The sequence below is a fragment of the Melospiza melodia genome, chromosome 27, assembly GCF_035770615.1.
Source record: "Melospiza melodia melodia isolate bMelMel2 chromosome 27, bMelMel2.pri, whole genome shotgun sequence".
NCBI classification, from domain to species: domain Eukaryota; kingdom Metazoa; phylum Chordata; class Aves; order Passeriformes; family Passerellidae; genus Melospiza; species Melospiza melodia.
Window position 1 is genome coordinate 8,939,933 of NC_086220.1, and position 23,583 is coordinate 8,963,515.

General features: G+C 44.1%; 1 protein-coding gene across 1 annotated transcript; it reads right to left on the reverse strand.

Annotated features, from left to right (window-relative positions):
* Positions 1–492: 492 nt before the first annotated feature.
* Positions 493–23,497, reverse strand: KPNA6 (karyopherin subunit alpha 6). Its single transcript, XM_063177336.1, has 14 exons — positions 23,457–23,497; positions 14,066–14,175; positions 12,801–12,896; positions 11,870–11,969; positions 11,509–11,603; positions 10,815–10,946; positions 10,555–10,643; positions 9,056–9,155; positions 7,701–7,864; positions 6,177–6,255; positions 5,960–6,085; positions 5,006–5,133; positions 3,276–3,454; positions 493–1,983 (listed from the first exon to the last, which is right to left on the reverse strand). Exons 1-14 carry the CDS (start codon positions 23,458–23,460, stop codon positions 1,799–1,801), a joined length of 1,587 nt encoding a protein of 528 aa, XP_063033406.1. The 5' UTR covers positions 23,461–23,497; the 3' UTR covers positions 493–1,798.
* Positions 23,498–23,583: the final 86 nt, after the last annotated feature.

Here is a 23,583-nt window from a genome sequence, read left to right on the forward strand (position 1 = left end):
CAACTACAGCTCCCGGCATGCTCCGCGACAAAGCGGGCACAGGAACTACAGCTCCCGGCATGCTCAGCACGGGGGCCCACCACAGGAACTGCAGCTCTGTAGGACTGGAAGGAGAAGAGGATGAGGAAGGAAGAGGAGGAGGAAGGGAAGGAGGAAGGAAATTCTATCCTATAACTACCGCCATGCCCCGCCGTTGGGAAAGAAGATGGGAAAGGACACCGCGGCCTACAACTCCCGGCATGCCTCGCGCATGGCGGCCCTGAGGACAATTCCCGCCCTGCTCTGGAAGAAAAAGGAGATGAGGAGGAAGAGGAGGAAGGGAAGGGGTTAGAGGAGGAGGGAAAAGCGTGGCCTACAACTCCCAGCATGCCCTGCGCACGCCCACCCCGGAAACTACAATTCCCAGCACGCCCCGAGCGCGCCGCCGTTACCGGGCACCGGGAGCCCCTCCAAGGTCACCGATCAGCCCCGGTACAGCACAGCACAGCCGGACACCTGCACAGGTGCATTTATTCGTTCCACAACAAGGGACACCCCAGAAGCGGGGCTTTGACCGAAATCGTGGCAAAGTGGCCCAAAAAAGCGCCGTGAGGGCTCGGGGAGCTCCGTGAGCACCGGGAGGAGCGGCGGGGGCAGCGCCGAGCCCCGGGGGTTTGCAGGTGTGCCTGCCTCACAGTGCTCATCTACAGCAATCACAGGAATTTCATATAGAATTTTCTCTGTGGCCCAATTAGACAAATATCTCCCTATCTAGAATATAAAAAATACAGAAATTTGTTGGTTTTGGAAGGAAAATGTGCATTTAGCTGACTGTGAGCAGGAGGTAAACCTGAAAACCTGGCGCTGCTGGAGCTCCCATCAGCACTGGGATTTTCCTCCACCCCAAACCACCCCAAGGCAGGAAAACCCCAGAATTCTGCCCATGTTTCTCATGGCAAATAAAGTATTTCAAGTAAAGATGAAGGTGGGTTTCAGCATTTCAGTCAGTACAATGCAAACCAAACCTGTGCAACAGCAGCTGTGCTTCCTGCTCCAAAAAAATCCACCCCAGTTCCCATCTTTGGGCTCTTGTTGCTTTTTTTTTTTTTTGTTTTTGTTTTGTTTTTAATCCTTGGAAATACCACTAGCAGTTCTTCAAAAACAAAAAAAAAAATCAAACAAAAAAAAATCTAGACAAAGGGAAGCAGCAGAAAAAAACCCCAAACTTCCCAGCAGTGAGAGAACTTCTCATTTTTTTCTGTCCATTTTCAGTATTTTTCATCAGGGAACTGGCCCTGGCTTCACCAGGACTGTCCACCTGAAGGAGGAAGGCCAGGGCTAAATTTTTGCTCTTGGCATATTTAAAGAGTCTATAATAAAGAGTAAGATGTGCAAAAAAAAAAAAAAAAAAAGAAAAAAAAAAGGAAAAAAAAAAAAAAAAAGGAAATTTTAAATAGATCAAGCCAGGTTTTGCAGAATTACTGTGGCCAGAACAGCTCCCTCTCCTCTCTGTGTCCTCACCCAACGAGGTCAAATCTGCACTGGGGAGACACCACCACAAAGAAGAAGCCACCAAGAGGTGCCACGTGTCACCTCAGTGTCCTTCCTGCCTCCAAAGCCAAGGTGAGCAGCACCCAAAGGAACCAGGAGCAGAAATTCCCCTTCTCTCCAGGAGCTCTTGGTTTTTTGCAGAGTTTTCCTACACAGGTGCAGTGTGTGTCCAACCTTCCCAGCCAGGACCAGCAGCTGCTCTCCCAAACCTTCCAGAGAGTTTGTGGTGGGTTTTTTGGGGGGTTTTGGTGAGTTTTTTCCCCCAGGATTATAGCTGGAATCCTTCCATGGGAGCCTCAGCCTGCTGGAAGATGTATTGCTGCTGGTTCTCGTCCACCTGGGGCGCCACGGCCGCGTCCTCCTCCACCCCAAAGTAGTGCTCGATCAGGTCAAAGGCTTTCTGGTAAATCTCCTGGTTCTCGTGGCTCTGCAGGAACTCGATCTTATCCAGACCTGGGGAGGAGAAAATGGAATGGGATGAGAGAAAGAAATTTGCTGTCTGTCCTCTTGTTAGCGCTCTGTCGCTGTCTCGGCTGTTTTATGGCCTGGAAAGGCTCGGGGATGGCCTTGGGCAGCCCGTGCTCCAAAGGACAAAAAGAGGCTTCAGGTTTTTTCTCAGGTCTTCAGTGTTTATTAGTTTTTTATCTACAAGATTTTCTCTTGGCCCGACAGAGCACAGCAGCCAGCCATGAGCACACTGAGAGCCCCTGGGGCGGTCACTTATCTTTATACCCAAAACTACATATACAATATTTACCTATTTTCCCCAATACCTTTCACCCTTATTAACCAGTGCACTTTTAGTAAGAACCAATCCCAAAGTGCCACCACCACCACAGAAGATGGAGGCCAAGAAGAAGAAGAAGAAGAAGGACAGGACATGCCCCAATTCCTCCATCTTACTTCTCTAGACCCCCCTGTACAGAAATCCTAAACCCTGTGTTTCAGAATATAATTAACTTATCCCTTCACCATTCACCCCAGTGAAACCCTCCCATCCAAGCACACACACACTGCACCCTGAGGGATTGCAGGGATTGTCCTTGCAGGGAGAACACAAAACATCCCAGCACACACACACTGCACCCTGAGGGATTGTCCTGGCAGGGAAACACAAAACATCCCAGCACACACACACTGCACCCTGAGGAACTCCAGGAATTGTCCTTGCAGTGAGCACAGAAAACATCCCAGCACACACACACTGCACCCTGAGGAACTCCAGGAATTGTCCTTGCAGTGAGCACAGAAAACATCCCAGCACACACACACTGCACCCTGAGGAACTCCAGGAATTGTCCTTGCAGGCAGAACCAGGACACTCAGAGCAATGAGAGGACACAGCAGCCACTGCCAGCTCCCAGGGAGCTCCAGACCAAAATAGGAACTTGTCCCTCCTCAAAGCATCGAGGAGGAACAAAAAAAAAAAAAATAAATCCATCAGCACCAAATTAAGTCACTCCAGGGAGAAGTCTCCCTGGATTGAAAGTGTAAATCTGGGCACAGTCAGAACAATTTTAGACCCAGAACTGTCACTTTTACTTAGCTCAGCTCTTTTCTGGCTCATATTCCCACCTGGTGCAAGCCACAGATTTCAGCTTGGACTCCAGGCCAGAGTTTTTACCTCCAGGTATTTTCTCCTCACCCACTACATGAGTTTGAAAAGATTTTGGGACAAATATTGGCTATTTTGGAATACAATAAACCCTTGGAGAGAGCAGAAAATCACCCCAAACCCCACCTACCATAGGCCTCCTCAATGAGGCTGCAGTAGGGGTTGATCCCAGTCCCACTCTGGTTGGCCTCCTGCTCTCCCAGCCTCAGGATGTTCTCCAGCCCGTTGAGTGCCACCAGAACAATCTTGGAGTCCATGACAGTCAGCAAGTCACACAGGGGCTTGATGCAACCCAAATTCACCAGGTACCTGCAGGGGGAGAGCAGCACCAGCATCACTGCCTGCCCAGGAGAATCACCTTTGCTCCATGGGAAAGCACGGGAGATGAGTCCAACTAAAATCCAGAAATTTACCTTCAAGGTTCATTTTGATCCATTTATTTGCATTGCATGCAACCCTATTTTCAGATTTATTTTTTTTCTAAGGAAAGGAGCCACTTGAAATCCAGGTGCTGCTCAAATTAAGCCCACACTGGAATTTAACCTGTCACTAAATTTGGACATTTAGCCACAACTACCCCTTCTGAAATCCAGGTGCTGCTTAAATTAAGTCAAATCCACACTGGAATATAACCTGTCACTAAATTTGGATATTTAGCCACAACTACCCCTTCTGAAATCCAGGTGGCTGCTTAAATTAAGTCAAATCCACATTGGAATTTAATCTGTCAATAAATTTAGACATTTAGTCTCAACTACCCCTTTTGAAATCCAGGTGCTGCTCAAATTAAGTCCACACTGGAATTTATTTAACCTGTCATTAAATTTGGACATTTAGCCTCAACTACCCAAATCCTCAACTGCCCAAGTGCCACTTCTGAAATCTGGGTGCTGCTCAAATGAAGCCCACATTGGAATTTTATCTGCCATTAAATTTGGACATTTAGCCTCAACTACCCAAATCCTCAACTATCCAACTGCCACATGTGAAATCCAGGTGCTGCTCAAATTAAGCCCACACTGGAATTTAACTTGTCTTTAGATCTAGATATTTAGCCTCAACTACCCCTTCTGAAATCCAGGTGCTGCTCAAATTAAGTCAAGTCCATACTTGACCTTAACCTGTCATTAAATTTGGACATTTAGCTTCAACTACCTAAACTACTCAACTACCCCTTCTGAAATCTGGGTGCTGCTCAAATTAGGCCCACACTGGAATTTTATCTGTCATTAAATTTAGATATTTAGCCTCAACTACCCAAAGTGTCAACTACCTAACTGTCACTTGTGAAATCCAGGTGCTGCTTAAATTAAGCCCACCTTGGAATTTTATCTGTCATTAAATTTGAACATTTAGCTTCAACTACCCCTTCTGAAATCCAGGTGTTGCTCAAATAAACTCCACACTGGAATTCTGGACATTTAGCCTCAACTACACAAACCCTCAACTACCTCAACTACCCAACTGCCACTTCTGAAATCCAGGGGCTGATCAAATTACCTCCACACTGGAATTTTATCTATCATTAAATTTAGACATTTAGCCTCAATTACCCCCTCAATGTTCTCCACAAAATCCTTCTGAAATCCAGGTGCTGCTCAAATTAAGCCAAGTCCACACTCTCATTAAATTTAGACGTTTAGCCTCAACTATCCAAAGAAGGATGGAGAAAATTTGGGATTAAATTATCCTCATCCAGAAGGAAATCACAAATTACAACCCAGCTCTGCCCGGCTCAGTTACTCTCCAGAATCCCTGCTTTGCCTGGCAATTCCCCTGCAGGCAGAGCTCCCAGGAGGTGAGGAGAGGCTCAGGAGTGCCTCCCCTGCTCCCAGGCAGTGAGGAGGGGCTCAGGAGTACCTGATCTGCTCGGGGGTCCCTCCTGAGGTGGCGTTGGTGATGGCCCAGGCCGCCTCTTTCCTGGTGCGGAATTCCGCCTTCTGCAGGATCTCGATCAGCACCGGGAAAATGTTGGCATCAATCACTGCCTGGCAAGAGAGGGCAGGACAGGCCTTGGCATTGGCATTGGCAGCACTTCCCAAAAGGCTTCCTGAAAGAAACCTGCATTTCCATAGCCCCGTGTGAAGAAATTCCCAAGCTGAAGGGTTTATTCCTCAGCCAAATCCTATAAGAAGCACATATTCTATAACCACAGCAGACAAACTCTGAAATTGCAGCAATGCTCAAAGCTCTGCTTGTGGAGGTCAGGAAAAGGACAATTAAAACTCAAGGAGCTCCAGCTCTTCCAAGGGATTGAGGATGGACAAACAGGGGCTGGATCTCCTCTAATTCCAATGATCCAGCCTGTGGGGTTCAGCCCATGTGATGCTGTCATTCCCAATTTTATTATCCCAAAAGGCTTCCTGACAGAAACCTTCATTTCCATATCCCTATGTGAAGAACTTCCCAAGCTGAAGGGATTGCTGTGGTTTATTCCTCAGCCAAATCCTCTTAAAAGCAGATATTCCATAACCAGCACCCTGGAATTGCAGCAACACTGGAGGAATTCTGAAATCTCTGCTCTGCTTATGGAGATCAGAAATTAAACCTCAAGGAGCTCCAGCTCTTCCAAGGGATTGAAGATGGACAATTAGGAGCTGGATCTCCTCTAATTCCAATGATCCAGCCTCTGGGGTTCAGCCCATGTGCTGCTGCCATTCCCAATTTTATTCCCATTTTTTAGCTCATTTGGCTGCAGAGTAAGAGAAGTGAACCAACCCAGCCTCTAAGGGTCAGAAAAAGGGAAAAGCTGCAAATCCTTAATGCTGAGCCTGGAATGTGGGATCACTGCATGCAGGCTGGAGAAGACTGTACCTGGATTTGTGCTCTGTTCCCTGCTGTGATGTTGGATATGGTCCAGCACGCCTCTTTCCTGATGGATTCCTTGGGACTGCTCAATAAATGGAGGAGGCAAGGCAGGGCTGAGCAGTTTAGAATGACCTTTGTGGGGAAAAGGAAGCACAGGTGAGATCAGCAGTGGCAGGCACTGCATTCCGTGCAGGGAATTAATTATTAATTCCTCTCCTCTCACCTGGGTCTGGATGTCATCCCCTGTGACGATGTTGCCAACTGCTCTCAGAGCTGGAGAGGCCACTTTGTAATCGTTGTGCCTGCAGGAAAAGTGTGCAGAGACAAACCCAGCTCCATCAGACCACTGGGATATTCACCATGATCCCTCCCCATGATCCTATCTGTGTGATTTCCTTAGGATTCCACCCCCTGCCACACTGAACACAGCATAAAGCCACTGAAAACAAAACCATTTTGTAATCGTTGTGCCTGCAGGAAAAGTGTGCAGAGACAAACCCAGCTCCATCAGACCTCTGGGATATTCACCATGATCCCTCCCCAAGATCCCATCTGCAGGATTTCCTTAGGATTCCATCCCCTGGCACACAGAACACAGCATAAAGCCACTGAAAACAAAGCTGCAGCACCTGGATATTGTTTGGTCCTTTGGATTCTGCTCCCATTAAAGAGTTCTGCTCCATTTGACTCTCAAAGTTAATCTTAATTATTTCTAAGTTGGCTTCATATTTACACTCAATTCAAATTCCACCCCTCTCCTTCTCCACAGAGATTCTGGAGAAACAAAGCCAAGCTGATTTCTCCTAGCCACTGTTTCTGATTTCCCTCATAACCAGGCTTCCATTTGAAATTTCAAAGCACAAAACACTCTGCAATCTTTAAGGAAATCTGGGAAAGGAGGAAGTTCTTCCCAGTTGTCTGTGCAGTTGGCCCACACTCAAAAATTGGCTGAATTTCAGAAATTTATAGGGATAATGTTTGGGCCACACTCAAAAATTGGTTGAATTCAGAAATTTATTGGGATAATATTTGTTCTATCAAGGAATTTGGAATTTTTGGGGCAGATGTTGAGACCAACACAGATATCTTTTCATAGTGGAAAATCTTCAGCTGAGGAAGCCAAACCAGCAAATCCCAGCTGTGAACCTGCTCCAGACCCTCGTGGGCCAGCTCAGGTGCCTGGATCCTGTGAGCAGGGGAGGTTTGGTGGGATTCAGATGGATTTAGATGGATTGTCACTCAGTGACAGGCTTCCATTTGAAGTTTGAGAGCACACAACACTCTGCAATCATTGAGGAAATCTGGGAAAGGAAAATGTTCTTCCCAGTTGTCTGTGCAGTTGGCCCACACTCAAAAATTGGTTGAATTTCAGAAATTTATAGGGATAATATTTGTTTTATCAATGATTTGTAATTGTTGGGGCAGATGCTGAGACCAACACAGATATCTTTTCATAGTGTAGAACAGAACTAGAAAATCTTCAGCTCAGGAAGCCAAGTCAGAAATTTATAGGGATATGTTTGTTTTATCAATGAATTTGTAGACATAATGTTTGTTTTATCAGTGAATTTGTAATTTTTGGGGCAGATGTTGAGACCAACACAGGTATCTTTTCATAGTGGAAAACCTTCAGCTGAGGAAGCCAAACCAGCAAATCCCAGCTGTGAACCTGCTCCAGACCCTCGTGGGTCTCAGCTCAGGTGCCTGGATCCCGTGTTTGATGGGATTTAGATGGATTGTCACTCACATCAAGAGCTCCACCAGCCTCCTGCAGACCCCAGAGTCCACCACAGCCTGGATCTTCTCGTTGGGACCATCGGACAGGTAGGACAGAGCCCAGCAGGCGTCGGCCAGCAGGTCAGAGTCACTGTTGAACAACAATCGGGACAACACTGGCAGGCAGGGGGACACCTGCAACAACAGCCACCACCCAGGGTTAGTCAGCAGGCCAGGAGCTCCACAGCTGCAGGACAACACCCCCTGCTCCTGCTCACTGCTCAGGGCAAGGCCTGCATGGCCACAGAGCCCTCCCTGCACAGCTCCAAAGGCACCTCGGCTTTGTTGCTGCACTTAAATTACACTGAGGAGTAACACTGAGCTTTGGGAGCTCCTTCTGCTCCATTTCTGACTCTCAATGTTCACCTCAGTTATTTATAATTGTTCACATTTCACCTCTCACCAAAGGCTTCTCAGCTTTGATATGTGAGGTTTCATTTAAATCATGTTTTCACTTTTTAAAAATACTTTTGTGTTGCCAAAGGAGGATGAGATACCTGCTCCTGCTCAGGGCAAGCCCTGCATGGCCACAGAGCCCTTCTTGTACAGCTCTAAAGCCACCTCAGCTTGGTTGCTACACTTAATTTACACTCAGGAGTTACAGTGGGAGTTGCTATTAAAGAGTTCTGCTCCGTTTGACTCTCAAAGTTCATCTCAATTATTTCAATCTCAATTATATGTAAATATAAAATGGCTTTATATTTACTCTCAATTCATCCCTCACTGAAGCCACCTCAGCTTGGTTGCTACACTTAGATTACATTGAAAAGTTACACAGAGCTTTAGGAGCTCCTATTAAAGAGTTCTGCTCCATTTCTGCCTCTCAGTGTTCACCACAATCATTTATAAGTGGGTTTATATTTACACTCAATTCAGATTTCAGCCCTCACCAAAGGCTTCCCAGCTTTGATATGTGAGGTTTCACTTAAATCAGCATGTTTTCACTTCTTAAAAATATTTTTGTGTTGCCAAAGAAGGATAAGATACCTGAAAAGGCAGCAGGACCTTTAGTTAGGTTCCCTGGACAGGAATTCTCACAGGAATTCTGGTTTTTAGCATTTCCAGGTCTCAGAATAGTTGTTGGTTGTAACTGAAGTCTCAAAATTCCAGAGTTCATATGGAAATTATTTAGAGAAATTTTCTAGGGAAGCCTGGGCCTGTCCCTTATTTGAGGGATGCAGAAGAAAGGTTGGGAAAAATGAAACATGCAGGAAAAACCTCAGCAGGAAAAACCTCATCCTGTTCCACAGCCCAAAATAACCCAGCCAAAGCTCCCAACTGGGTCTTTCCCCACCTCCTGGCTGCCATCAGAGCATTTCTTCTCACCTTCTCAAATTCAGGAGGAGGACTCTTCCCTCTGCACAGGTTGGACAAGGCCCACACAGCATTTCGTGTCATTGTCAGCCTGGTGGACGTGGTGAGGAGCCTGAACACAGAATTAGCAGGGATTATTGGCCTTGATGTGGAATAGAGGGAAGCAAAAGAATTAAAACTAAAATATTTAGCTCCAGTTCAGCCCAGGAGAACATTGCCAGTCATCACCACAAATCAAGTGACACAAACTGCTCAGTCTGAGCTCTGTGGGGTGAGGAGTCAGGCTGACACCAAGCAGCAAAATCAGATATTGGGACAAAACCTCACTTTTCCAGGGTGGGATGAAGATTAATTCTTGTCAGAGAACAAGAGCCCAGGCCTGACACAATTACATTATCATTACTGTGAGGGAGGTGGTGTGAGAGACCTGATCCTGCTCCAATCCCAAAAACCCACAGCCAAGCAGAGAGCAGGAGCTGAGGGACACCTGTGACTCCAGAGCAGCATGAAGGAGTTTCATCCACAGAATCCCACTCAGAACCAGAGCTTTGATTCCCATGGAATCTGTCAGGGATGTTATCCACAAAATCCCACTCAGAACACCAGAGGTTTGATTCCCAGGGATTCTTGTAAGGAATGTTCTCCACAAAATCCCACTCCTCTGAACCAGGTTTGATTTCCAAAGATCCCAGCATTGCCAGGAAATCTGTAGGGAATGTTCTCCACAAAACCCCACTCCTCTGAGGAAGAGGATTGATTCCCTGGGACTCTGTCCAGGAATATTATCCACAGAATCCCACTCCTCTAAACCAGATTTGATTCTGAAGGATCCCACAGTGCCAGGGAATCTGTAAGGAATGTTCTCCACACAATCCCACTCCTCTGAGGCAGAGGTTTGATTCCCAGGGATCCCAGAGTGACAGGGACTCTGTAAGGAATGCTATCCACAGAATCACACTCAGAATCTGAGGTTTCATTACCAGGGAATCTCTAAGGAATGCTATCCACAGAATCTCACTCAGAACCAGAGATTTGATTCCCAGAAATCCCACAGTGCCAGGGATTCTGTCAGGAATGTTATCAACAAAATCCCATTCCTCTGAAGCAGAGGACTGATTCCCTGGAACTCTGTCAGGAATATTATGCACAGAATCCCACTCCTCTAAATTGATTCTCAGGGATCCCACAGTGCCAGGGACTCTGTCAGGAATGCTATTCACAGAATCACACTCAGAATCTGAGGTTTGATTACCAGGGAATCTCTAAAGAATGCTAGCCACAGAATTTCACCCAAAACCAGAGTCTTGATTCCCAGGGACCCTGCAGGGAATGTGATCCACAAAATCCCACTCCTCTGAACCAGGTTTGATTTCCAGAGATGCCAGCACTGCCAGGGAATCTTTGAGGAATGTTCTCCACACAATCCCACCCTTCTGAAGCAGGTTTGATCCCCAATCCATGGCCCAGCTCCAACCCTGCTCCCTGGTACAGAACTGCTCGTGGCTACTCACATTAACAAGGGAGGGAGAATGGCACAGTTCAGGACATAATCTCTGCACACAGAGCTGTCTCCAGCAATGTTCCCCAACGCCCAGACAGCCTGGAAGGAAACACCAACAGCTTCAGTATCCAATTTCTGACAGGGACACACAGGCAGCGCGCTGAAAAAGCGATTTTCCTGCAGCTCCAGGCAGCTGGGATCACTCCATTTAAACAGTGCATTTTGAATTTGTGGTTCTCCCCAAAATCCCAGAGTGAGGAGGGATCTTACCTGCTCCTGAACATCCTCAAAGTCAGAGTTTAGGAGCTCTATGAAGATGGGAACTGCCCCAGCCTCGATGACGATTTTGGTTTGTTGGGAGGTGCCTGAGGCAATGTTTGTCAGAGCCCATGCAGCCTCAAACTGGAAGGAGGGAAAAAGGGAATAAAATCAGCTTGATCCAGAAAAAGAAAGGAATGAAACCAGCCTGATTAAGAAAAATAAAGGAATAAAATCAGTGTGATTAAGAAAAATAAAGGAATAAAAGCAGCCTGATTCACAAAAATAAAGGAATAGAATCAGCCTGATTAAGAAAAATAAAGGAATAAAAGCAGCCTGATTCAGCAAAATAAATAAAAGCAGCCTGATTCAGAAAAATAAAAGAATAAAATAAGTGTGATTCAGAAAAATAGATAATAAAATCAGCTGAATTAGGTGATTTTTGCCAGAATTAAATTAATTCTTTAGCCAGAATTATTTTCTTGCCAGAATTAAATTTTTTTTTGGTCAGAAGTAAATTATTTTTCCAGTAATTTAATTCAGAGCAATTTACAATTTATTTATTTTGCTTGAGCATTACAGTTTTGTCTTCTCCCATAGATCACATTTTTGGGGTCCAAAATATCAACTTCCCCTCACAGCACCTGTGGGTTCACAGGATAAACAGCTCCACACCCTGAAGAATTGATAACAGAATTTCCTTTACCTGTAATGTGCAATTTTCACTTCTTTTCAGGAATTCCACGAACCTCTCCACCACTCCCTGAGTGTTTATCACCTCATCTATTGGAGGATTTGGCTCTGAAACAGCAAGGCAGTGTCAGGGAGTGAACAGGGGATTAACAAACCTGAAATGTTAATTAAATTATCTCAAATTGGGCTGAACTCATCAGGGCAGCTTGGCAGAATTATTTTCTGTACAAATCACAACTGGCAATCATCAGTAATACAAAATATTATCATATTTCTCAATTATGGACATTTTTTCCCCCAACCTGCAAAGTTTTGTGCACAAATCCCTGTAAAAGGCTCTGTTGGATCTTGGGTAGGAATGAATTATTTTTTACCTTTGGAAAGTAATTTCCTGAATTTCTGAGTGGTTGCTAACTGGAGGTCAGGGTCATCTGAGAAAAGCATCTCCACCATCTCTCCTGTGATCAATCCCTCCTGGAAAGAGGCAGAGGAAACAGAAATTGTTTTATTTCACACTGGGATTATTCCACACATCACATCCTACAATTTGGGCTTCAACAGAAATCCAAAGATTCAAACCTGGGGATGCCAGCACAGCAGAAATCCCCCAGTTCACATTTGCAATGCTGGGGGGAATGGGATAAAAGGGAAAGAGGGGATAAAATGGAATAAAAGAACATTGGAGGAGGATTTTGAGAATTTTGCAGCTGGAAATAACCCTTGATAAACCAAAGTGGGCAATGGAATGAGGATTTCCTGGCATGGTCTGAGCTTTGTTGGGCTCATGGATCCATTGGTGTCCCTCTGCATCCTTCAGGAATAAATTTTCCCTTCAGGAATGAATTTTGCCCCTCAGGAATGAATTTACCCCCTCAGGAAGAAACTTCCCCTCTCAGGAAGAAATTTCCCCCCTCAGGAAGAAATTTCCCCCCTCAGGAATAGAATTTTCCCCCTCAGGAAGAAATCTCCTCTTTGCATTTTAGCCAAGGGTTTATGGCCGTTCCAGCTGCCAGCACCAATTTACACAAACATTCTTGAAAATAAGGGAATAAAACCACTGGATTTTGGCAGTTCCATGCAAGCACAGAATCCCAGGATGGTTTGGGGTGGAAGGAGCTTAAAAATAATTCAGTTCCAAGGGCAGGGACACCTTCCACTACCCCAGGGTGCTCCAACCCCATCAAATCTGGGATAATTCCAGGGATGAGGCAGCCACAGCTTGTGTGGAAATCTCTGCAGAGCCCCAAAACATGAAATTAAATTAAATTTAATTTAATGAATTAAATCTGTTTGAAGGCATCTTACCCCACACGTTGTGGAAGTGACGTAGGAATCCACCAGGAGAGTGTCAAACATGGAGTCATCCTCATTGATCAGCTCCACATTCCTTCTTTTGAAGAGCTGGTGGGGAGCAGAACACAGGGGTTGTTATTAGAAAATAACCATGAACAGGCTCCACAACTCGATTTTCTTGTTCCTCAACCAAGATTCCTCCTGGACTGAGGTAACCTGAATAAAAAGGGGTCATTAATAGCAGCTCTGCACTCCCAGGGCTGGTCTGGCACACAAACTAAATGGTAATTCTTGCTCTCAGATATGAAAATATCCAAATCACTGAGCCACCAGGGAAGGCAAGTGCAGAACTTGACCAAAATCAGGAAAAATGGGCAAAAAAGTAGCTTGGATAAGGTGCTAATAAAGGAAATATTTAGTTCCAGAGATATCACTTGGGAATCACCTCGTGCTGCCAAAAAAGAAATGCACCCAGGGTTAAGTCCATACTTGCACTTGCTCTTCCTGCTTCTCCAGGAAATAATCCCATTTACTAATTATAGCTAAAATAAACCCACCACCACCTTTAAAATCAAAGATCTGTGGAAAAAAAAACCAAAAACAAAACCAAAAAAACCCCAAACCAAACAAAAAACAACTCGAATAGCCCAAGAACAAAATGCTTGGGAAGCTTTCTATGTGAACTGGGCCCAGAGGGAAAAAAAAAAGAGAAAAAAGCAAGATCTCAGTTAGAACAGAAAAAATGACTGGAAATGAAGTTTAATGCACAGATCCTTGAAAATTGCTGTGTTAAGACTGACACAGCCTCTCCAGGTGAGTTACCTGCTGCAAGATCTCAGAACACAATAAAACAAAGATTGCAAACAAACTTTAATGCACAGATCCTTGAAAATTGCAACAGTTAAGGCTGACTCAGCCTTTCCAGGTGAGTAACCTGCAAGATCTCAGTCAGAACAGGAAAAATAAAGTCTGCAAACAAAGTTTAATGCACAGATCCTTGCAGGTTCCAGCAGTTAAAGCTGACCCAGTTCGCTGAGGGGGGTGAGTTACCTGCAAGATCTCAGTCAAAAAAGAAAACATAAAGACTGCAAATAAAGTTTAATGCACAGAAACTTGCAGGTTCCAGCAGTTAGGGCTCACCCAGCCTGCTCAGGTGGGTGAGTTACCCACTGTAAGATCTCAGAACAGAAAAAATTACTCCACAAAAACTTTAATGGACAGGATGCTGAAGATTGCAGCAGCTGGGGCTGACCCAGGCTGCTGAGGGGGTGATTTACCTGCTGCTCCCGTTTCTGCTTCCTCAGCTGAATCCCCTCCTCCTCCCTCCTCCTGCGCATCTCCTCGGGGTTCAGGGCTTTGTTCTTGTAGCTCTTCATTCGATAGTTTTCTGTGAAAACAGGAGCAATTCTGCAATTCTGCCTCAGGGCTCCTGCACCGCCTCTCTGTGTGTCCTTCCCATGGGATAATCCGATGGAATACCTTTATTTACTCCTTGGTTTTCAGAGAAATTCCTATTTCCCTGCTAGCAGCACAGCATTTTCCACAGATATTTATTCCCAGAGAGCAAAATTAAGGAATATATAACATGAAGGAGTTTATAACAACCCCAGAGCAGAGCTGCTGTGAGGGACAGCCCCTGCGTCCCACCAGGTGTTCAGGACCTGACCCATTTCTGACAAATGCAGATTTCCAAATTGCATTCTGACAAATGCAGCAATTCCAACCTGATTCCTACAGAACTTCCCTCCAAGTTTGTTTTTTCTCCCTCCCAGCCAGGGAAGGGAAACTCCAATTTCTGGCACAGCTGAAGGTAGCCAGGGCCAAGCTGTAACTGAGGACGGCAACCCCTGACTGCCCCAGCATGGAATTCCCCAAACTCTCCCATTTCTCACAATTTTTCCACATTTTTGCCTTTCTCAGGATAATCCTCAGAGGGCTCAACAAGCCCTGAACCGAGTTACTCCTTCAGAACTCATTTGAAAAGCAATATTTTTGTTTTTTTTCCCAGCTGCAAGGAGGAAGTTTGCAGTTTTATCTCCTCCTCATTTCAAGCCTGAGGCACCCTCAGCCCTGTGGCTCACAGAAAGTTTCAGTCTCACTTATCAACAACCTCCAGCCACTCTGGAGCCCTTCCAAGATCAACTGCACAAGTGTCAGACCCAAAAGTCCACAGCCAACACAAGAAAAAAAACACCTAAATACAAATATCCAGCTTTTCGTTACTAAGAAGAGAGAAAACAACTGGAAAAAAATAATATTTTAACAGGAGAGGAAACAAAACACTTTCAGTTCTTTGATTTCCCAAAACCAGCTAAAAACACACCAAAAAAGAGAGAAATTTACAGACTTTAGGAGTTTACAGCTGACCATACAATAGCCAGGTGCCAATTTTCATTTAGCAATGTATTTAAGCAGCACTGTTATGTTTTTATTCGTATTTCCACTCCATTGTTATGTTTTTATTTGTATTTCATGCAGCCACGGGGAAGAGGAAGAGGCTGACAGCTGAGTTCTCCAAACAAATTAAGAATTTTAATCCTCCTTTAGGAAAGCAAAGCCTCCAATTAAAAGGTGGTTTTGAGGAAGAGGAGGAAGAGAAGTGAGGAAGCCCAGGATCCCCAGGAGTGCCATAAATAGCCAAGGGACACATGAGAGCTCAGCTGCCTCCAAACCCAGCTCAGGAACACTCAGCACCTCATCCTTTAAGGTTTTTTTTTTTGTCCCATAACCCTCATCCTGCAGGGAAACCCCCAAAAAGAATTCCTTAGGGCTGCTTGTCGCAATCCAAGCCTGCCTCTTTTTAAATTTTTTTTTCAAGACAAGAAAAATTCACTTTCAAAAAACACTTTCAATGTTTTCCTCACTGCTGAAGGGAGCTGAGTCACTGTAGGATTGTCCTCAAATTCCTCCAGCTGTCAAAGAATTACAAGTCCAAGCTGCCCCACTCATAAATTGGAAGATGAGAAGGTATTTCTCGCTTAAAATAAAGGGAAAATGAGGTAAAATTTTGACTCTGAAAGTTCAGCAGGGCATTTAAATCAAATCCCTGTAAATGCAGCACCAGCTCCAGCAGGAAGCCCTGGGAGCTGAACCACCACAGGATTTTGTCTTCACTGAGGGTAAAAAAATTCCAAAATCACTCCAGCTGTCAAAGAATTACAAGCCCAAGCTGCTCCACTCATAAATTGGAGGATGAGAAGGTATTTCCCACTTAAAATAAAGGAAAACGAGGAGAAAATTTGATTTTGGAGGCTCAGGAGAGCACTCAAATCAAATCCCTGTAAATGTAGCACAAAGAACAGCAGGAAACTGGAATTCCAGAATTGTTACTCCAACAGCTTCTGGATGCTCCTGGGTGGGGAATTTTTTTTTTATTTCAAGACAAGAAAAATTTGATTTCAACATTTCCTTCACTGTGAAGCGCTGGGAGCTGAGTCACTGCAGGATTTTGTCCTCACTGAGGGGAAAAAATCCCTCCAGCTGCCAAAGAATTACAATTCCAAGCTGCCACACAAACTGGAGGATGAGAAGGTATTTCCCACTTAAAAGAAAGGAAATATGAGGTGAAATTTTAACTTGGAAGGCTCAGCAGAGCACTCAAATCAAATCACTGTAAATGCAGCACAAGCTCCAGCAGGCAGCTGCAATTCCAGAATTGTTACTCCAACAGCTTCTGGATGCTCCTGGGTGGGGAATTTTTTATTTCAAGACAAGAAAAATTTGATTTCAACATTTCCTTCGCTGTGAAGCGCTGGGAGCTGAGTCAGGGCAGGGTTTGAGCTGCTGAGTCAGGGCCAAGGCAGTGCCAGACCTGACCCTGCCCTTCTGCAGCCCAATGTCCCTTCCCAGGGGACATTCCAGGAGTGCCCCTCAGGGACCTTCCCGAGGTGGCTCTGAGCACACAGCAGGGCTGGCAATGATAAATCATCATTTATTTAATAAATGTGGAAATAAATCCACCTGAGGAGCTCCAGCAGCACCGATCTGCCCACGGGGACATGGGGACATGCCCAGATCTCAGGGACCTCCAAAGGAGCTTTCACTCAAATCTTCCCTTGGGATGGGATAAAGTTGGTGATTTACAATTTAAACTCCTACATAAATTTAGTTTAAACTTTAAAATAAAGTAAAATGAAATTTATTTAATTTATATATTTAATAATATATAAATTAAATTTTAAATTTTATTTGAATTTAATTTAAAATGTAAATTAAAATTTATTTGAAACTTTATTTTAAACTATTTAAATTCCTAGACAAATTTATTTTAAACTTACTTTAAAATTTAAACTTTATTTTAACGTAAAACAAAATGTATTTATTTTATTAAAATAATATATTTTTTAAAATTTTAAACTTACTTTAAAATTTATTTCAAACTTTATTTTAAACTATTTAAACTCCTAGACAAATTTATTTCAAACTTATTTTAAACTTTAGAATAAAATACAATTTATTTATGTAATTTATTTTATTAAAATAAACTTGAAAATTTTAAACTTTAAACTTTATTTTAAACTATTTCAACTCCTAGTTAAACTTACTTTAAACTTTACTTTAAACTTTAAAATAACGTAACATTTATTTATTTTATTAAAATAAGCTTGAAAATTTTAAACGTTAAATTTTATTTTCAACTTTATTTTAAACTATTTAAACTTTACTTTAAACTTTAAAATAACGTAACATTTATTTATTTTATTAAAATAAACTTGAAAATTTTAAACGTTAAATTTTATTTTCAACTTTATTTTAAACTACTTAAACTCCTAGAAAAATTTATTTTAAACTTATTTTAAACTTTAAAATAAAGTAAAAATTAAAGAAAATTTATTTATTTTATTTGTCTAATTAAAATAAAATAAAGCTTAAAATTTATTTTAAACGGTATTTTAAGCCATTTAAACTCCTAGACAAATTTATTTCAAACTTATCTTAAACTTTAAAATAAAGTAAAATAAAAGAAAATTTATTTAATTAATTTATTTTATTAAAATAAAATAAACTTTAAAATTTATATTAAACTTTATTTTAAACTATTTAAATTCCTAGAAAAATTGTTTTAAAATTTATTTTAACTTATTTTAAACTTTAAAATAAAGTTTATTTTAAACTTTAAAATAAAGTTTAAAATTTATTTATTTAATTTATTTAATTAAAATAATATAATCTTTAAAAGTTTAAACTTGATTTTAAATTTTAAAATAAATTTTAAACTATTTAAACTCCTAGACAAATGTAGACAAATTGCAGTAAAATAAATGGATGAACTGCTGAGTTTCACCTCATTCCTCATTTATCTCCAATCCCTGAAATCCCACAGGATCCTCCCATCATCAACATCTCCAGAGGACTCTTCTAGAAAGAAAAATCAATTTATTAAATGAACTGAAACCCTAGAAATAGAAGACTAAATCATCTGGACTGCTTAAATACAAATCAAATGAATAACTCCATAAAAATAATGTGTGAAAGAACAGCTCGAGCAGGAATCAGTCAAAACCACCTTTTTTAGGGTCACCAAGAGTTTTGCAGTGAATTAATAGGAAAAAAATAAAAGGAAAAATTCACTTTATTTGCTCAGAAGACACAACAAATGAAACTAAACAGGAGAACAGGCACACAAAAATAAAAATGCTGTGCAATAACGCCTGGGGATGTGATAGCAGCCTGGAATGTGCAGCGCTCACAGGGCGAGGGACAGAAAGTTCTCTCTGGGGGAAGCTCAGGGCAGGCAGAGCTGGCTGCTCTGTGCCAGGGCTAAACCAAAACCAGGAATCTTCTGGGATGTCCCTGACCTGCTGGGGAATCCAGCACTGCTCAGTCCACCCCAAAATTTGGGGGCTTTAAGTTCTCCTCAAGCTGTTTTGTGTCCCAGGGTTAAAACAAAATTTGGAATTTTTTTGGAATATCCCTGCCCCAGAACCCAGCACTGCTCAGTCCAGTTCTCAAAGATTCCTACTCCTGATTTATCTTTTCATCCCAAAATTTGAGGGCTTTAAGTTCTCTTCACTCTGGTTGATGTCCCAGGGTTAAAACAAAATTTGGAATTTTTTTGGAATATCCCTGCCCTGCTAACCCAGCACTGCTCAGTCCAGTTCTCAAAGCTTTCTACTCCCGATTTATCATTTCTTGAGGGCTTTAGGTTCTCTTCAAGCTGCTTTGTGTTCCAGGGTTAAAACAAGATTAGGAATCCTTTTCAAATATCCCTGCCCCAGAATCCAGCACTGCTCAGTCCAGTTCTCAAAGTTTCCTACTCCTGATTCGTCTTTTCATCCCAAAATTTAAGGGTTTATAAGTTCTCCTCAAGCTGGTTCGTGTCCCAGGGTTAAAACAAGATTATTAAGATATATTATAATATATATATATGTAATACATTATTATAAGGATCCTGGTGAGATCCTGACAAGCAGGATCATTTTAAATGATCTCAGGAATCCTTTTGGAATGTCCCTGCCTTGCTGGAAAAGGAATCCAGCAACTCCTCAGTTCAGTTCTCAAAGCTTCCTACTCCTGATTTATCTTTTCTTGAGGGTTTTAAGTTCTCTTCAAGCTGGTTCGTTGCTCAGGGTTAAAACAAGATTAGGAATCCTTTTGGAATATCCCTGCTCCAGAACCCAGCACTGTTCAGTCCAGTTCTCAAAGTTTCCTATCCCTGATTCAAAATTTTCATCCCAAATTTTGAGGGTTTTAAGCTCTCTTCAAGCTGGTTCATCGCTCAGGGTTAAAACAAAATCAGGAATCTTCTGGAATGTCCCTGATCTGCTGGGGAATCCAGCACTGCTCAGTCCATCCCAAAATTTGGGGGCTTTAAACTCTCCTCAAGCTGGTTCGTTGCTCAGGGTTAAAACAAAATTAGGAATCCTTTTCAAATATCCCTGCCCCAGAATCCAGCACTCCTCGGTCCAGTTCTCAAAGTTTCCTACTCCTGATTTATCTTTTCATCCCAAAATTTAAGGGTCTATAAGTTCTCCTCAAGCTGGTTCGTGTCCCAGGGTTAAAACAAGATTAGGAATCCTTTTGGAATGTCCCTGATCTGCTGGAAAAGGAATCCAGTAACTCCTTAGTCCAGTTCTCAAGATTCCTACTCCTGATTTGATCTTTTAATCCCAAAATTTGAGGGTTTTAAGTTCTCTCCAAGCTGGTTTGTGTCCCAGGGTTAAAACAAGATTAGGAATCTTTTTGGAATGTCCCTTCCCTGCTAACCCAGCAACTCCTCAGTCCAGTTCTCAGTTTCCCACTCCTAATTGGATTTTTTCCATCCCAAAATTTGAGGGTTTTAAGTTCTTTTCAGCCTGTTTAATCCATTCAGATTTCCCTCAAAAACAGACTGATCAGGCACAAGTGTCAGCCGAGAACAGCCCCTAAAAAAGGGGAAAACTTCAACTGAATCCACTCAAACTCAAGCCAGGAGAGTTCCAGATTAAAACCAAGCAGAGATAATTCCAGAGGAAAATGGAATTCCAGTAAATCCAGAGGAAAATGGAATTCCAGTAAATCCATCCTTCCCAACATGTGCTTTCCCTCAGCACCAAGCAGTTCTGTGTGATTTGCTAAGCAGATTTACCTGGAGCTCAGCAGGACTGAAAGCCTGAAGGAATCAGGACTTTCACTCTTGCAGGATTTCAATGATCAAACTCTCCCCCTTGCCAAAGTTCATGTTTGCTGTGCTGAACTAAACAAACAAAGCAAAGCAGCCAATTCTCTGGGAAATTCATCAGCCATGGGGTTTTATTGAGAATTGAGCATTAACTCCACTGCTCCATGGGTTAAACAGCACTAAAAATGGCATTTAAAGGGTTCGTTTGCATGGCAAACTGAATGAACTGATGATAATTTCCAAAAGTATCATTAACTTAAAATAATGAAAAAAAAAAAAAAAAAACAGCCTTAGCTTGTTTAAAAATAATAAAGTTACATGAGGATAATTTAAACAAGGGGAGATTCAATTCTTATGGGGTGGGAAGCTCCTGTGCACAAAGTTCTCAGCTCCACATAAAACTCAAATTCTCAGCTCCACACAAAATATAAAACTAAAATTCTCAGCTCCACATAAAACTAAAATTCTCAGCTCCATATAAAAGATAAAACTAAAATTCTCAGCTCCACATAAAACTAAAATTCTCAACTCCATATAAAACATAAAACTAAAATTCTCAGCTCCACATAAAACATAAAACTAAAATTCTCAGCTCCACATAAAACATAAAACTAAAATTCTCAGCTCCACATAAAACATAAAACTAAAATTCTCAGCTCCACATAAAACTAAAATTCTCAGCTCCACACAAAACATAAAACTAAAATTCTCAGCTCCACATAAAACTAAAATTCTCAGCTCCACACAAAATATAAAACTAAAATTTTCAACTCCATATAAAACACAAAACTAAAATTCTCAGCTCCACACAAAACTCAAATTCTCAGTTCCACACCAAACTAAAATTCTCAGTTCCACACCAAACTAAAATTCTCAGCTCCACACAAAACTGCCCCAAGAATTTCCAGACATTCCCAGCAGGCCTCAGGACATTTTTCTCCTCAGAGCTGCCACTCCAGGTTTTACATCTGAAGCCATAAATGAATTTTTCCAAGCTGTCCAGGGCAGCAGCCACACACAGAGCTGGTCACTGATTTCTCCTGCAGCACCACAGGAGGGTTTGGAGGGGGCAGAAAAGTTCCTGGACAAGTAAGATGATTTTTAATGATCATTTTTAAATTATTACAGAGCATTTTTGAAGGTTCTCTGGTTTGGAAGGAGATAAAAACTCCTCCAGTGCCACCCCTGCCATGGGCAAGGACATTTTCCACTGTCCCAGGCCTGGCCTGGGATAATTCCAGCCACAGCTTTTCTGGGAAATCCATCCCAGCCCCTCAAAATGAAGAATTTCTTCCCAAAATCCAACCTAAATTTGTCACTTCAAAGCCATTCATCTTCTGAAGCAGCTCTCTGGTTAGAAGACAACATTGCAGGTGGAAAATGGAAACATTTTAATCTTTATTTTCAGAAGCTCCTCAAAAAATATATAAATAAATAAAATAAAATCAACCTTTCCTCCCTGAGCTGGGCCCTCCCACATCAAGCAAACCAAAACTAAAAGCTGCTGGAATTAAAACATTTTTTGAAGAGGAAACACAGAGCTGGGATTTATATGAGGGGACAGAGAGCTGTCTGCAGCAGATGCCATTGGTGTGGTGTCACCCAGGGGTGGCACAGGGACACCAGGGTGGCACTGAGGGCCCAGCGTGGAGTTTTTAATAAAAATCCCAACGCCCAGAAGCCAGGAGAGGTTTGTGGGGTGCTGCCCTGAACCCCGAGCTCTGGGGGAGCTCAGAACTGAAATCCAGCATTGGGGGAGAACTTAAATGGGGCAGGGACCTGAGAGCCAGGTGAGACCCCAAAGTGACAGCAGTGACACCCCAAAACCGGGCTCTTACAGCTCTCACATCCCAGAGCCGGGGTGCTGCAGCCCTGGCACCCCAAAACCTGGGGTATCCCACCCTGGCACCCCCAAACCCTGGGGTATCCCACCCTGGCACCCCCAAACCCGGGGCATTTCACCCTGGCATCCCCAAACTTGGGCTCTTACAGCCCTGACACCCAAACCTGGGTTATCTCACCCTTACACCCCCAAATCCAGGCCCTGACACCCCAAAACCTGGGCATTTCACCCTGGCACCCCCAAAACTTGGGTTCTTACAGCTCCCACCACCCAAACCTGGGTTATCTCACCCTTACACCCCCAAATCCAGAGTAACTCACACTGGCACCTCCAAACCTGGGTAATGCAGCCCTGGCACCCCCAAACTCGGGGTATTGCTACCTGGTACCCCCAAAACCTGGGCACTGTAGCCCTGGCACCATCAAAGCTGGGCTGTTTCACCCTGGCACCCCCAAACTCGGGGTATCTCACCCCATACCCGGGGTATCGCACCCTGGCACCCCCAAACTCGGGGTATTCCTACCTGGTACCTCCAAACCTGGGTAATGCAGCCCTGGCGACCCCAAACTCGGGGTATCCCAGCCTGGCACCCCCAAAACCCAGGGCCCTGCAGCCCTGGCACCCCAAACCCGGTGTATCTCACCCGGGCACCCCCAAACCGGGGCTATCCCACCCTGGCACCCCCAAACCCGGGATATCTCACCTCAAACCCGGGCTATTCCACCCTGGCACACCAAACCCGGGATATCTCACCCCAAACCCGGGGTACCCCACCCCAAACCCGGGCTATCCCACCCTGGCACCCCCAAACCCGGGGTATCTCACCTCAAACCCGGGCTATTCCACCCTGGCACCCCAAACCCGGGGTATCTCACCTCAAACCCGGGCTATCCCACCCCGGCTCCCGCCGCAGCTCCGCCCCACCCCGGAGCTCCCCAAAGGCGCTGCCCGAAGCGGCCACAACCCCCGGGCCGCCTTCACCGGGAGTCCCCAGAGACACCCCCGCCCCCCGGAGCGGCCCCGGGATGACTCAGCGGCCGCGCCGGCCCCGCCGCCCTCAGCCCCGGCAGCGCCCGGGACGCCGGTGAGAGGCGAGGGCGGCGGCAGCGCGGTGCGGACGGGCTGTGCGCGCTTCCCGACCTCGGGGCGGCTTCTCCGGCTCCACCCCATCCGCTCGGCCGTGCCCGGAGCTCCCCGGGCCGCGCCCGCCCCTCGGGGCCCTCACCCATCGCGGCGGCTGCGGCGGCGGCTCCGGGGCTGGCGGCGGCGGCCAAAATATGGCGGCGGCGGGCGGGGCGCGGGCCGGACGGCGGCCGCGAGGGGCCAAACCTGTGAGCGCGGAGCGGACGGCT